The sequence below is a fragment of the Neophocaena asiaeorientalis genome, unplaced genomic scaffold (genome assembly GCF_003031525.2).
Source record: "Neophocaena asiaeorientalis asiaeorientalis breed wild unplaced genomic scaffold, Neophocaena_asiaeorientalis_V1.1 scaffold49, whole genome shotgun sequence".
Taxonomy (NCBI): domain Eukaryota; kingdom Metazoa; phylum Chordata; class Mammalia; order Artiodactyla; family Phocoenidae; genus Neophocaena; species Neophocaena asiaeorientalis.
Genome location: NW_020172456.1, coordinates 4,000,889 through 4,017,426, shown reverse-complemented (window position 1 = coordinate 4,017,426; position 16,538 = coordinate 4,000,889). Strand labels below are relative to the sequence as shown.

The 16,538-nt window shown below is 42.3% G+C and overlaps 1 protein-coding gene across 1 annotated transcript in view; it reads left to right on the top strand.

The window, feature by feature from the left end:
- Positions 1–16,538, top strand: part of TTLL5 (tubulin tyrosine ligase like 5) — a 306,995-nt gene that overhangs the window by 238,236 nt on the left and 52,221 nt on the right. The window contains exon 31 of the mRNA XM_024737788.1: positions 13,123–13,205. Within this exon, the coding sequence (XP_024593556.1) occupies positions 13,123–13,205 (83 nt within the window). The remainder of the gene's footprint in view (positions 1–13,122; positions 13,206–16,538) is intronic.

Below are 16,538 nucleotides of genomic sequence, written 5' to 3'. Positions count from 1 at the left end.
ACCTGCTCATGTCATGCCCCCTGCACAGAATGCCCTTAACTATCTTGGATCTAAGTCCTGCCTTTTATTCAAGATCAGGTTCTAATTTATCATCTTGACACAGCTTGACCAGATGCCCCATTCTCAGCTCCTCAGCTGACTCTTCCATCTGCCTCCTTGTCTTATTTTTCCTTTTCATACGTGTTCTGCTTTTCGTTAAGTCTGTTAGGGACAGATATCTTGTCTTCATCCTTTTATCATATAGATATTGAATGTGCACTGCTGTGCATTGCTCTAAGTATTGGTGATGACACCAGTGGACGAGACAGACATGAGCCCTCTTTTCATGAAGGTTGTTTTTGAGAGACAAGAGAGAAGTTCAGCCCCTGATATGGCTTATATTCATGATAAGTTCTCAGGAAATGGTAGTGAAGGAGGTGGTGGTGAAGATAGAGATGGTGGCACCATAGTATCTTGCATCAAGGTGAATGCATCAAGGATCACTAAATAACAATTATCTCTTCGTTAGTTATTTAGACCATGTAGAGTAGTGTATGGGAGGCAGTAGAGTACAACTGCTAATATCCCAAGATTTCGAATTAGACTTGAATCCTGGCTCCTTTACTTAATTGACTGTTATTTAGGGATACCTCTAAGCTTCTGTTTTGTTATCTGCAAAATATTACCTACGTCGTGGAGCTGTTCTTAGGATTAAAGGAGATCGTGTGTTTCCCTGACATATATTAAGTGTCCATTGCATGCCGGTTGGTGTAGTTTGTAATTCCTGCTGCCGATATTGTTCCCTGTTAAAAGAAATCTCACTTTTGTTGTTAGTCAACTGATATTTCATAAGTATGATTTGGCTCTAGCTAGCAAGGCTATGGAAATTCACACACATTCTGATTTCCTGAACACTAATAACTCTAATGACTACTGAAGGCAAAGGCTTAGTTTCAAACAATACAAAAGGTTAGATTTGGACTTACTGACTTCCAGTCAAGTTGGCTCCGTAAGTTCTCACTTAGTATTCCGCCTCTGCTTCAAATAGCAGTGATAGATAAAAAGCTTAAAGAAGAAAAAAGAAACAAGGGAAGCATCTCCTTGGCCCCAAAGTGTACAGAAATGAATAGCAATCAGTGAATGAGGCTGAAGCAACAAGTTTTCTGAGCCCTGCTGTGGAAGCAGGCAGTGGCAGCCTGGAGCTCAGCTCCTGTAGCACATTGGGGCCTGAGAGTACCCTACCCGAGAGGAGAGAGAGACTCATTAGTAGAAAATAAAACAGTGATTTTTTTCAACTGGAGATGATGTTGCCCCCCAGAGGACATTTGACAATGTCTGGTGGGGGAGGGGTGTTGCTACTGGCATCTAATGAATAGAGTCTAGGGATGCTACTAAACGTCCCGCAAAGCACAGGACAGTTCCCCACAGTGAAGAATTACCCAGTCCAAAATGTCAGTAGTACCAAGGTTGAAAAATCCTGAGCTAAAGAATGCACTGGGCTCTTCTACAGGGAGACTGACAAAGCTGACATGGACCCACTGGCTGAGGCTCCATCTTTATATAAGGCTATGGGCCTACAGAGTTAGAAAGATAATGAAATACCCTTGCAACTGTTCATGTCTCAGAACTCACCTGGATTTCTATTTATCTCTGAGGCAGGGGCACCAGAATACCACTGTAAAGTCTGGTTCTGGACTGGGGTCAGGGGGACTGGGCAGAGGCAACTGTAAAATCTTCAGACAGGGAGGGGTAAGCAAGTAGGGAGACAAAGGGGGGAAGTGATTTCTATTCAAAATGAGCCTGCAAACCAAAATTCTAAAACGCATGAATAAATCTAATATTAAGAAGGATTGCCAGCAGAATCAGCAACTGGGCCATGAATTCCTTGCAGATGAAATTAATATTTTTGAATGGTCAGACATATTAGATCATGTATCTAACAGTATCTTGTGGAACATGACATGTAACTCTGATAGGAATATCAGAAGAGAGAGCTGAGGGATAGATGAACAAGCAGTACTTTAAAAGATAACATCATTAATCATTAGAGAAATGCAAATCAAAACTACAATGAGGTATCATCTCACACCGGTCAGAATGGCCATCATCAAAAAATCTAGAAACAATAAATGCTGGATAGGGTGTGAAGAAAAGGGAACACTCTTGCACTGCTTGTGGGAATGTGAATTGGTACAACCACTATGGAGAACAGTATGGAGGTTCCTTAAAAAACTACAAATAGAACTACCATGTGACCCAGCAATCCCACTACTGGGCATATACCCTGAGAAAACAATAATTCAAAAAGAGTCATGTACCAAAATGTTCATTTCAACTCTATTTACAATAGCCCAGAGATGGAAACAATCTAAGTGTCCATCAAGAGATGAATGGATAAAGAAGATGTGGCACATATATACAATGGAATATTACTCAGCCATAAAAAGAAACGAAATTGAGTTATTTGTAATGAGGTGGATGGACCTAGAGTCTGTCATACAGAGTGAAGTAAGTCAGAAAGAGAAAGACAGATACCGTATGCTAACACATAGATATGGAATTTAAGAAAAAAAAATGTCATGAAGAACCTAGGGGTAAGAGAGGTCTAAGGACACAGACCTACTAGAGAATGGACTTGAGGATATGGGGGGGTGGGAAGGGTGAGCTGTGCCAAAGCAAGAGAGTGGCATGGACATATATACACTACCAAACGTAAAATAGATAGCTAGTGGGAAGCAGCCACATAGCACAGGGAGATCAGCTTTGTGCTCTGTGACCACCTAGAGGGGTGGGATAGGGGGGGGGGGAGGGAGGGAGACGCAAGAGGGAAGAGATATGGGAACATATGTATATGTATAGCTGATTCACTTTGTTATAAAGCAGAAACTAACACACCATTGTAAAGCGATTATTCTCCAATAAAGGTGTAAAAAAAAAATTAAAAATAGCTGAGAATTTTCTGGAACTGGAGAAAGATACGAGTCCTCAGCTAAAAAAAAAAAATCATTTCTTGTACCAAAATAAATGCACCTCTAGACACATCATAGTGAAAATTCACTTTAACTACAAAGGAAAACAGAATACCAGCATTCTTCTCTTCAGAAGTAATAAGTGGCAGAAGGCGAGAGCTAATAGCTTTACAGTGTTGAGATAAAGTAACTTTGAGTCTAGAATTTTATATATAGCTAAATTGTCATTCAAGAAAGAAGGCAAAAAATAATAATTTGAGGGCTTCCCTGGTGGCACAGTGGTTGAGACTCCGCCTGCCGATGCAGGGGACACGGGTTCGTGCCCCGGCCCGGGAGGATCCCACATGCCGCGGAGCAGCTGGGCCCGTGAGCCATGGCCGCTGAGCCTGCGTGTCCGGAGCCCATGCTCCGCAACGGGAGAGGCCACAGCAGTGAGAGGCCCGCGTACCACAAAATAAATAAATAAATAAATAAATAATTTGAGATAGTCAAGGTCTAAGAGTATACCACCCATGGCCTTCACTGAAAGAAATAGCAAAGATAAAAGTGAACACAGAATAACATGAAACAGTGAAGTGCAAAAATTTTATAAAATGTCTATAAATGTTAGTGACTATAAAAATAATTGTTGGTCTTCTTTAAGAAGATAAAACACATTTAAGACAACAACAGGATTCAGGGACAAGAGTAGTCAGTGGATAGTAAATGTATAACAGATCTGTGTCAAGTTTAAGGACAGGACAGAATACTGAATGGCTTTATACTTTCTTAGAAAATAATAGCTAAATAATTAATATACAGTCTATTGCTTTCAAACCAACAGAGGGGGAGAGAAGGGAATGTAGAAACTCTATGAATCCAGTGGGAGGCAGGAAATGAAGGGGAGAAAAAGCAAAGGAAAAAGATGGAAAATTTAAACTAAGATAAAGTAAAACACATGTGTAATCACAATAAATGTTAACAGATTATACTCTTCTATTAAAAGATAGATTACCAAATTCCATTTTTTAAAATGCTCAGTTATAAGCTGCTTAAAAGAGACATACCTAAAGTAAAATCTTGCAGAAAAGTCGAAGATTGGAAAAAGGTAAACCATGCAATACTAATTAGAAGGAAAACTAGTATATCCATAGATAAAATTAAGCAAACGTCATTGATAGGGATAAAGAAAAGCACTTGTATGCACTTAACATAACTTCAAAATATATAAATCAAAAGCTAACAAATTATTTAAGAGAAATTCACAAATTATCATGGTGAGTAATTTATTTAAATATACGTCTATCATTAACTGACAGGTAACTCAAACAAAAATTTCTGAAGATTTTGAATATTTGAAATGGAGAATTAACAGTTTGCTTTAGTAAGTGGCTTTTAATCTTTTTTGACCACCACTCATAATTTAAAAATACATTTTATATGCAACCCAGTAAAAATATCTCTATGTATATGAAATAAAAGTTTCACGAAATACTACTTCCTATCCTTTTAATTTATTAATTATTATTTTGTTTTCACGGACATTATGCACTGAAGCATAATTACACATGAAAACACGTGAGAGAGTGTACCTAGTCCGTAAAGTTGGTGATGATCCTATTTCTCTCACTGGGATTTTAAACTCTCCCTAGGATATGACACTTTGGAACTATAAACTTCATAGAACAGGTGAAGCCATGGACGCCAGAACAGTTCACACCAACTGACCCATGGTCATAACACCCAAGGGAGAAGAGCCGTAGTAATTGTTCATGTTCATTCAGGCTTACCCAAATCTTCCTGACTGGATCTCAAGTGAGATAGTATTAAGTGCTGGCTCCTTCTTTATTGGAGAGTTTGATATTTCAGTCTCAAGGTGTTATTTCTAAGACTTGAGAAGCTAGATCTTGCGAACAGCCTCGCGAAAGAAACGGTACTGGGTTTAAAGAAAGACTGTGATGTCTGCTCTAATCTAAAGACTTGTTTTAGAAATGACTTTTTTTTTTAACATCTTTATTGGAGTATAATTGCTTTACAATGGTGTGTTAGTTTCTGCTTTATAACAAAGTGAATCAAATATACATATACATATGTTTCCATATCTCTTCTTGTGGACCAGTGTCCTGAAGTTGGCTCTCGCACCTCAGAGGCACAGCACTGACTCCTGGCTGGAGCACTGAGAACCTTTCATCCACATGCCTCAGAATAAAAGGGAGAAAAAATAGAAAGAAAGAGGATAAAATAAAGTAACGTAAAATAAAATAAAGTTATTAAAATCTTAAATAATTATTAAGAAAAAAAATTTTTAAGTAAAAAAACGGACGGACAGAACCCTAGGACAAATGGTGAAAGCAAAGCTATACAGACAAAATCTCACACAGAAGCTTACACATACACACTCACAGAAAAAGGACAAGGGGAAAAAATAATATATTTTGCTCTCAAAGTCCACCTCCTCAATTTTGGGATGATTCGTTGTCTGTTTAGGTTTTCCACAGATGCAGGGTACATCAAGTTGATTGTGGAGCTTTAATCCGCTGCTCCTGAGGCTGCTGGGAGAGATTTCCCTTTCTGTCCTTTGTTCTCACAACTCCCGGGGTTCAGCTTTGGATTTGGCCCCACCTCCGCGTGTAGGTCGCCTGAGGGCGTCTGTTCTTCGCTCAGACAGGACGGGGTTAAAAGAGCAGCTGATTAGGGGGCTCCGGCTCCCTCAGGCCGGAGGGAGGGAGGGGCACGGATACGGATACGGGCTCCTATCCTTTTTAAAATGCTGATTGTGTCTCCTGAATTGATTTTACAACCCCCTTATGAGTCACAACTCACAGGAAAACATTAATAGCCATGCACAGACTCCTGGGCCCAAAAGGGATAATATACATTCTTTTAAAGTATACGTGGAATATTTATAAAATTTCAGCACATACTGTGTCACAAATGAAGGCTCCACCCATTTCAAAACATCAATATCACACTCTATAGCTATAATAAATATACTTAATTTAGAAATAATAAGATAGTTTTTTTTAAGGCCTATGTGTTTGAAATTTTTTTAAATAGGGTAATACTCAGTTGTTAAAGAGGCAGTCATAAGGAAAATCATAAAACATTTAGAACTGAATGGCTATGAAAGTATGACATATCAAATTTGTGGGATAGCCAAAACTACTCGAAAGTAAATTTGTAATCTTAGATACATTCATTACAAAGACAGGAAGGATTGAAAATCAGTGAGTTAATCATTTAACTTGAAACGCTATAAAAGAAACAACAGAGCAAATTAATAAAAATAAAATAATAAAAATATAGAAATCACTTAGAAGAGCCTGGCACATGGGAGAACACGAGAGAACAGTGCCTCAGTCAGTGTCTGGCACGTTAGGTGTTCATTAAATACTTGGTGCAGGAATGAATGAAATTGACAGCAAACAATAGCGAGGCTTACCTCTGCAATGACTAATGAATAAGAAAAAGAGAAAGTCCCACATAAATAATATTAGGGATGAAAAGGAATGTACCAAGAAATATGGTGGATTAGATAATGTGTAGTATGTTTATAAAATGAATGCTGCGCACCTCTACTACACACAAGCTGACTTCACTAAGTGTTTCTTTTTTTTTTTTTTTCTGTACGCGGGCCTCTCGCGCAGGCTCAGCGGCCATGGCTCACGGGCCCAGCTGCTCCGCGGCATGTGGGATCCTCCCGGGCCAGGGCACGAACCCGTGTCCCCTGCATCGGCAGGCGGACTCTCAATCACTGCGCCACCAGGGAAGCCCACTAAGTGTTTCTTGAATTGGTTTTGGAACCAGACCCACATTAACAATGTTCTTTGCTTGTTATTTGTTATTTGCTAAGGAGTAACATGTTAGCTTCTGTTTGTGAAATGCATATGTAGTCCCTGGACAGGATTACACAAGCACTTGTGTGCATGTAGGTATGTTGTAAGGAAAATTATAAGACATTTAATCTGTGAGTAAATGTTCACTAAGAAAAGTCAAAGTCTTTTTTTTGGAATTCAGTTCTTTAACCTAACTTGCATCTTAGGATTTCCTCTGTCCTTTGAGAATTGAAAAGTGGTTGATTGTCACCGGTATTTTATAAAAATGATCAAGTTTGAGGGTTTTTCTTTTCAGGACCTTCACAGATGCCACCGTGGCCACTTGCCACACCCTGACAAGATCAGCATTTCTCGCTCTACTCTTTCTGTAGAATCTTAAGCATTTTCCTTTTGTATGTCCTTCCTTCTACAGAAGGGGTCCCTGATGTGGTGACATGAATCCAAGATAGACTTTCACTAAACCAGTGAAATAGAAAACTAGTACCTCTGTGTTAGAGATGTGGAAAGCCTTGAAATATAGCACCAAGCCACAGTCAACCTTGTGAAGTAATGAACAAAACAGATCTTAAAGAAAGAATATCACTTTCAGGAAAGCTTCCACTGATTAAAATAATGGCCTGGGGTGGGGTGTGGGGAGGAAACCACAAATAAAGGAAATACAGACCCATGAAAAGACACATCACCCTTACCAGCAAAATGGATAACGGGGGTTTTACTCATTATAACTGTCCTTGGTGATGGCATGTTATATAGGCCTGCTGTATGGTGTGGTCTTGATGCCAGTGGAACTGCTAGCCAGCCATTTGATCAGCTTGCATTCCCTAAGTAGAGACTTGCACTACAAGAAGTCTTTCAAAATAATAAATGCAGTATTTATTAAAGACAATATTTCCACTTACAGAGATATGATTTGTTTGTAACGTATCATTGAACAACATCTTTGAAAGGCCCAGAAGAGCTGTTTCCCCTCAATGCCCATATCAGGATCTTTCTTGGGCTGCAGGAACATGGAAGAGGCAAGAGGAGTAGAGAGAAATGGAGCAAGTGAATTGAATTCTGGGTTAGGAAGTACATATTTAATTTTTAAGGAAACTCTTTAGGTACTAGCTATGAACACGTCCCAAGGAAAGTTCCTGCCTTCATGGAGATGTCACTGTTAATGGAGGTCTTCTAATTCTTCATTGCCACTATATATGGCCACATATCTTATTTCAGTTTTTAAGTGGCTCCGTCAATCAGGAATCCTGTCCTTCAGCAGCTTTTGATGATTAGAGACAGTTCACCTGCAGAGAAGGGTCTGAACTAAGCCCATTACCACAGCTGAGATTGTAGTCAGCCTCTAACACTCAACCTTTGACTACATCTCCTTTCCGTCTCCTAGAACTTGCACCATTTCCGAGAATAACAATGAAGGAAAACTACAGGATCAGATAGTCATACCTAGCACTCTTCTTGGTTTGAACTCTAACTTTTGTGTGATATAACGTTAACGGCACCTTTCTCGTCCCATCTTTTCAGTATTTCTCACTGCAAAACTCTTGAACTTTTTTTTTTTTTTTAATTTATTTTGGCTGCTCCAGGTCCTAGTTGTGGCTCGTAGGCTCTTAGTTGTGACATGGGGACTCTTAGTTGTGGCATGCATGCGGGGTCTAGTTCCCTGACCAAGGATCGAACCCAGGCCCCATGCATTGGGAGCAGGGAGTCTTACCCACTGGATCACCAGGGAAGTCCCTGCATACTTTGATAACTCATTTTTCTGAATTCATCTTTAGCCACCTCTTTGTATTCCATTTGTACTGTGATCAGAACACCACAGGTAATGTAGCTGCATCCAACACACATTTAACTTTGCACATTCAGCTATTCAGAGAGAAAGAGAAAGTACAGTTTCGATAGTGGCTGATTCTACTTGATATTCCCCTCAGGACAAGACAGGAGATGCATGCTTCTCTTATAGGAAGAGCATCCCACTGTACTATGTGTAATTCTCATGCTTAAAGACGCATATTCTATATGACAAGCCAGCTACTTCATTTGGTGCACAGTTGAAGAAACAGTGATTAATTCTGATGCTGGCAGGGAAAAAAGATGTGTATTAGCTTTATTAAGAGACAGGTTGTCAACCTCAAATGAGACCTCTCTTCCAAAGGGAGTTTAAGAGTAATTTTGACTGATTTTGATTTCTGACTGGTAGGTTGCCAATAATTACCTTTTGACTTCAATAGCAAATCACTGTTAAGTTGCAAGTTCTGAATATCTGTGGTCATTCTTCTACAGTTTAGCACCAATAATCCGTACTGAATTAGAATCAATGAGTCATCCAACTTAATATTTTTTTTGTAGATAGGCTTATAGTGAATGCAAAGATTGTCAATATTCCTAAGTAACAATAACAATACTAGTAATAGTTAATGTTTATTTAGCCCTTAATGTAAAACCCAACACTGTACTAGGATGTGCTTTACCATCCACCATCTTATTTAATCCTCAACAACCCTATTACGTAGGTCCTGTTACCTTAATGTCAAAGCCCAGTAACAGACTTAGAAACAACCAAGAGGGGGACTTCCCTGGTGGCACAGTGGTTAAGAATCTGCCTGCCAATGCAGGGGGCATGGGATCAATCCCTGGTCCTGGAAGATCCCACATGCAGCAGAGCAACTAAGGCCGTGCACCACAACTACTGAGCCCACGTGCCACAACTACTGAAGCCCGTGTGCCTAGAGCCCGTGCTCCGCAACAAGAGAAGCCACCGCAATGAGAAGCCCAAACACCACAAGGAAGAGTGGCCCCCACTCGCCACAGCTAGAGAAAGCCAGCACACAGCAACAGACCCAACACAGCCAAAAATAAATAAATAAATAAAAATTTTTTTAAAAAAAAAAGAAAGAAAAGAAACAACCAAGGGGACATATACATACCTTTCTATGTAAATACTTCCTAAAACACAAGTACTTTCAGGAAAGCAGCAAAGAATCATTGCAGAAGCAGATCAGCAAGTGCAAATTAACATACAGGCTCTAGACAAGCGATGTTTTAAAAGTTCTCATTTCGGAGTGGTTTGTCCAGAAGTTGGAACATATTTTCCCAAGGAAATGATGTTATCACAGCAAAAGCATATTTACCCATGATGTGCCTAAAGTTGTAATAACATAAACCCAAACCATTTTGTGTACCAGTGTCTCTATGGAAAAATTTACTCTGAGTTTCCCCTTGGACGTCTGTGGACACATTTCTCCTCCACTGGGGAGAAGGGGAACTCGTGCGAGAAACAGTAGGACCGTTCGAAATGTTCAAAGTCGGAATCAGCAATGGCTCCTGAGGCCTGTGGTGGGAGTTGCTGGAGGGAGGAGGGTGGAAGAGTAGAACTGGGTACAAAGGGACACAGGGGCAGGAGATCTTGGGTGAGGAAGAGGAGGAAGCCTATAAAGGTGAAGGGTGGGAGAGGAATTCCAGAGAGGAGAGGAGAAAGAAGTCACTAGCTCTAAACCCCCAGGGACTCTTCTCATGCCTCTGGAAGCTTTCTGTTCCCTGCCCGTACTCTAGTGCCTCCAAAATGTCGCCTGCCTGCTTCCCTTTTTACTGCTAACACTAGGGCTTCCTCCAGGACACTGAGATCAGCCCCGTAAGTTTTCTTGACTTAGCTCCTTCTAACACACGTGAATGGGCCTTTGGGTTTTTTAACTTTGATAAAGGAAAGGGCCCATCCTAGGCCCTCCAGAACTTTGTCTTTTTCACTTGGACCTGGAAGCACAAATATCGGCCTACAGATGCTTTGGATGGTTTTTTTGGGTCCATAAGGGGCTTAAATAAATTGCATAAGCATTCCAGATGTAGCCCTCCAAGGCTGAGGCTTGGGAAAAGGGAAAAAGCCCTATGCTCCTTTCTCTTCTTTTTGCCTCTGTGGTTCCCCTGTCCTCAAAGCGAAAGTGGAAAGGAGTGGGCAGCGCCCAGACCGAGGCTCGCTAGAGGGGAAGGGCTGTAAGACAGTGTGATCCTTGCATCACTGCTGGGGTGTGTTCTCAAGTGGCACATCTCCATCAGGGGTGTAGGGACCACCTGGGCACCTAAGCCTCTCCCAGCGTTTCCCATCCCACCTTCCTCTACTCACCAGTCAGTGTTTCCCTGACTTCTCTGGTGATATGAATCACCTGGGCACCTGGGGAGCTAAAAAAAAGCCTGAGTTCTCAAGGCCTATCCCAGACCACTGAATCAGAATCTCCAAGTGAAGGGCCTGGAAAGCTGTGTGATTGACAAGCGAGCCCAGGTGATTCCCGTCAGGGATGTTTGGCAAACACTGCCTGACTAACCACCACCCACGCCGCACACTTTGATGGTCTTTAAAGTCTCCCAGGGCATTCTAAGCCCCTTTCTGCCTCAGAATCATTATATGGACATTTCTTCTCCGTGAAAGGCTCTTTCCTGTTCCCTGCTCTTGGCTAAATGCCTGCTTCTCCTGACTTCAGGACGTTCCTGAAGCACCATTTCCTCAGAAAGGCCATCCTTGACCACTCTTCTCACCATGTACACAACTAATGGTTTTTATTTAGTTAGTTAAAATTTCATTTATTTATTTTAAATTTTTCATTCATTTATTTATTTATTTTTGGCTGTGCGTGGGCTTTCTCTAGTTGTGGCGAGCGGGGGCTACTCTTCGTTGCGGTGCGCGGGCTTCTCATTGCAGTGGCTTCTCTTGTTGCGGAGCATGGGCTCTAGGCACGCAGGCTTCAGTAGTTGTGGCACACGGGCTCAGTAGTTGTGGCATGGGAGCTCTAGAGCGCAGGCTCAGTAGTTGTGGCGCACAGGCTTAGTTGCTCTGCGGCATGTGGGATCTTCCTGGACCAGGGCTCAAACCCGCCCTTGCGTTGGCAGATGGATTCTTAACCACTGCGCCACCAGGGAAGCCCTATTTATTTATTTTTTGAAGCGGTTTTTTCTTTTGGCCGCGCAGCGTGACTTGGGGGATCTCTGTTCCCTGACCAGGGAGGGGTTGATCCTGGGCCACGGCAGTAAAAGCCTGAATCCTAACCACTAGGCCACCAGGGAAATCCCTTTCTCCTCACCATCTAAATCAGGTTCCCTGTTTCATTCTCTCATAACACCCTGTGCTTTTTCTCCGTAGCATTTATCACACAGTTTGTATCTTATGGATTTGCCAAATGCCTACCTCCTCACTAGCACCAAGCGCAGGAATGCTTAATAAGTATTTTTTGCTTGAGTGAGTAAATGGAAAAGTAGCGTTGGGCGAAGGTACTACAGGTTGGGTTGGATGCTGCTCAACAAATAAAGAACTGAGTATGAGAACTTGAATCTCCCAGGTAAAATTGTTACATGTCAGCTAAAGTCAAGGGAGATGGGCCCAACAAATATGTGTATTAATGGGGCAGTGGGTGAGATTACTTCAAAAAATATTTATTAAGTACCTAGTATGCGCAAAATGCAATATTAGGAGCTATGGATACAACACTGAATGAGACTGAAGCAGTCTCTGTCTTCATGGAACGCACATTCTAGCAAGGATGACAGCTGTTAAGCAACCAGTTACACGGTTCTATAATTTTGGTAAATGCAATGAAAGAATGACAAAGCTGTAAGAGCCTATAACAGGGAGACCTGGCATGGTCTGTAGGGCATCAGGCCAGTCATAGTACTTCTAAGACAAGTGGCTGGGGAAACTGTGCCCAAAGAATCTAATATACTCTGTCCTATCTCTTGTCAACGGTGGCACGAGGGGAGGCGCCTCTGTATATGGCTTTGCCACCTCAGCACAGTTGACATCTTGGACCAGAACATTCTTTGTTTTGGGGCACTTTCTAGTGCACCGTAGGAAAGGCTTAGCACCATTCCTGGCCTCTACCCACTGGATGCCATAGGCCCCGCAGTTGTGACAACCACAGATATCTCAACATCACCAAGTGTCCCCTGTGAGAGGGTGGGGGGAGGAAGCAAAATCTGCCCCCCTCCCTCCCCCAGTTGAGAATCACTGCTCTACCTGAAACTTTTTTTTTTTCAATGTCTTTACTTATGATTTATCCAAGTCAGTACCAGGAACTTAATTTATTCATTCAGTAAGTATTTGTTGAATGCTTAGGCACTGGGGACACAGTAGTGATCAAAGCCCGTGCTTTCTTGAAGCTGTGTTCCAATGGGGAGAGATGGACAATAAATTTTAAAATACGTAACATTTCAGAAGTAGGGGATAGGTTGGTCTTAGAAGTTCTTTCTGACAAGATGACATTTGACTTGAAAGAAGAAAGGGAATGAGTGGCAACACCAAAAGCAAGAGGCAGAGCCATTGCAGGGCTGTAGTTGACCTCACCTTTCTGTCTGCAGGTCTAACCAAGCTGCTTGTGTTTCAGAGCATCCTCCACAGAAGGGCAGCTGGACGGACTCCAGAACAGCCTTAACTCTGCAGCCTTTGTGCCCATCACCAGCTCCACAGGTCAGTTCCAGGTGGGACAGCGGGCAGGGTCTGGGCCAGCAAGTTCTCTCCTGCCTCTGAAGAGAGCTCCAGCTCAGAGAACGAAGCATCCAGGCCTCTGGAGCACTGGCAAGTGGGCATTTTGTTACTCTCTTCTTCCAAATGACAGCAACATTTTAGGATGAAATGGTTTTCCAGAACTAGTTTGGGGTAGGCAAAATTTCCCCGTCTGGTAGAATGTTATCAGATTTGCAGCATTTAGTAAAAAGCCTGTATTTGACTGGTGTTTTAGTGTTTCTATGGTATTTCCACATGTAGTATCTCACACTAAATCCTCACCACAACCCTGTGAGGTATAGCTTTGTCACCTCCACGTGAGGAAACAGAAGCTCAGAAAGTCAAGGGGCCTGTGGGAGACGGTCCATGCGTGCAGAGCTGGAGCTGTGGTCTAATCTGCGTCCTGTCATGCTAATGTCATAGTCTGTTGCCAGGTAGTTGCTGAGGACCTCAAGCCTCTCAACATAGAAGTCAGGCATCATTGGTCCAGGGATAGTTTTCTGTGAGGAATAATTCATAAAAATACACTAATAGGTAATCAGAAGATTGAAAGCAAATCTACTTGGATTCAACTCAACAAGTGTTTTGTTTTTGAGCACCTCCTGTGGAGAAAGTAACATGCTGGGCACTGGGGTGCGTAAAGGGTGAACTAGACAGTCTCTGCTGGCAGGGAACCTAGAGGCTCGGAGAGAGGGAGGTCAGCAGGAGCCTGCTGTGTGGGGTGGGGAGGGATATCTGGCACTGGGGATGCAGAGAATAACAATAGACAGCCTTGGCTGAGCATCGCTGTGTGTCAGGCACACTTCTGAATGCTTAACATTTATTCACAAAACATGCATATAACATAGGAGCTGTAGTCCTCGTTTTACGGCTGAAGAAATAAAGGCACAGACAGATTATGAAACGTTATCTCAAATCTCACAGCTAGTGAATGGTGGAGCAGTATTTGAACCCAAGGGCCAACCTGACCCTGACTCTTTAGGGATTGGGGAGGACTTCCTAGAGGAAGAAGCATCTAAGCTGGGGTTTGACTGTAGACAGGTCAGCCAGGAGAGGGGAGGTGTGGGGTGGAAGGAGTTCCAGGAAGAGGGAACAATGTGGGCAAAGGCCAGTTGAGGGAAGGGGGCGGGTGGTGAAAAGGTGCTGTGTTCGGGGAGCCCTCGTACTGAGGACTGGGATCTGAGCCGGGAGTGGCAAGAGAATAGGCTGTAGAGGTAGCAGGGCCAGCCTATGAGCCGGGGAGGGAACTTGTTCTTGAGAGCAGTAGGGAGCCATCGAGGAGCTTAAGGGCAGGGTGCAAGGGTGTGTGTGTGTGTGTGTGTGTGTGTGTGTGTGTGTGTGTGTGTGTGTGTGTGTGTGTGTGTGTGTGTGTGTGTGTGACGTAATACACCTTCAAATGATTACAAGATTGCTAAGGAGCCTGGTTAGTTTGACTGTATATTATGGGGATAATTCCATATACCTCATAGGCTTACTGTGAGGTTTAAAGGAAGCAGTATACAGAGAAAGGCTCTATAACTGCACCCAAGTCAGGTAATAATATGAAAAGAGTATAAAGATTTTGTTTTCCACTTAAACTCTTTGAAGCTGAATTCCAGAAATATTTGATGGGAATATAAACCCCCCTTTCCCCAAAAAAAGAATTACTAGAAGATGGTAGTTATTTTTAAGGAAGTGAAATTTCCACCTTGGAACTCTTATGGCCTGAGAAGTGAGTGGCTAAGAGAACCATGGACTAGTCGGCAGGGTTTCCATGAGAGACAGCTTTTAGAGCCTCTGTAGCTCTTCAAATTTGCTGAGGCTGGAGAGGCTTACAAAGCTTAGGAGATCCAGGAAACCTGCGTATCTCATTTGTGTGTCTAATTGATACATTAAGTATGGAATTGAACTCTTTGCATGCACTCTGGATGAGCAAGTTGGAAATTTGAGGGACAGGTGGGTCATACTTTCAGCATCTTGATCATGAATTAGTGTTTACCGACTGTTGACGGTACTTAGAAGTTTTTGTAACAGTTGTACTGAATTTGGTATCAGTATAAAACCACAGAGCAAGGAGTAGTTGTACTTCTCCCTGGCTTCTAATATCTATCTTTTCTCCCTGCTTCTACCTTAAGGTAAGTGCATTATTCTTCTCACCTTGTTTAGGTAGCCTGCTGTTTACTGCTGTTGTCTCCAAATGACTCTGGGCCTCTAAAGTCCTTTGAATTTGTTCCTCTTCTATGACTTTCCTGGTGTTCCTGATACTTAAAGAAATGCTGATGAACATGACGTAGCAAGGTTCAGGCATTTTCCATACTTCCCAATAAATGTTTTACCTTAGCAACATAATAATAACTAACCCTGTTAGAGTCATTTATAGAGCTAGTAAATAACTACCTGGCACTTCAGTGTTTTACCTACAAATTATGTTTTTCTTTATTACACATAGATTTAAAGGTGTTATTCTAGGGGTTTAGAAGCATGTCCTTTAACAGGGAGAAGGTTAGGTTGCTATTAAAAACATTTTTCTTTAAACCCACAAGAAGGAAGAACAACCCCTAATAAGTCAAAACATTTACACATCTCTCTGAGAGCTGGGAAGTTTTGCGTGTATAGGAATCACTAAACTGACTATGAAAGGTATTTAGCCCCTGTCTGGTCTGGTTAGCTCAGTTATTGAGTCCGTGAATATAGCAAAAGTCTGCTTCCTGACCCCTTGACCCTTCTTTAAGTCTAGCCCAACCAGGCCTTCAAGCTGTGCGACCTTGTTCGTCAGATAGTCTGAATGAGATAGATAGTGGTTCATCCCAGGGCGCTGTTGAAAAGCAAGTCAGTCCTTTCCCGCTGATGGTGGCCTAGTGGCATTCTTGTTACTATGAACATTAAATGAGGTAGTGAATGGGAAAGCTCTTAGCAGAGTGCCTGGAATGCTCCATGAGTGTTAACTTTCCTTGACTTCCCTACCTCAGGCTATATATTCTGTGTTTGCTATAGAAGGGGAAGGTGTAGAGTCAGCAAATTTGGAAATTTGAGAAGGAAGCTGGAGTGAGGGCCTTTGGCTCAAAGCCAAAGCCATTGGCCTTCCTTCTTTATAACCATGGTGTTCTTCTTGAGGTCTGAAGTGGTGATGGTGAACTAAAATAGCAGAGAGCAACAGATTAGATAACTGGCATTTCTCTCATGCTGATTTGATGGTGTAAACTACCATTGTTGTAGGGCCCGAAGCCATACCAGCTGCCCTCATCCCAGCCGCTTAGCTTATGCCTAAGCTTTTCCTGTCCTGGAGCCCAGCCTCTATATGCACTCCGCCCAACTTTT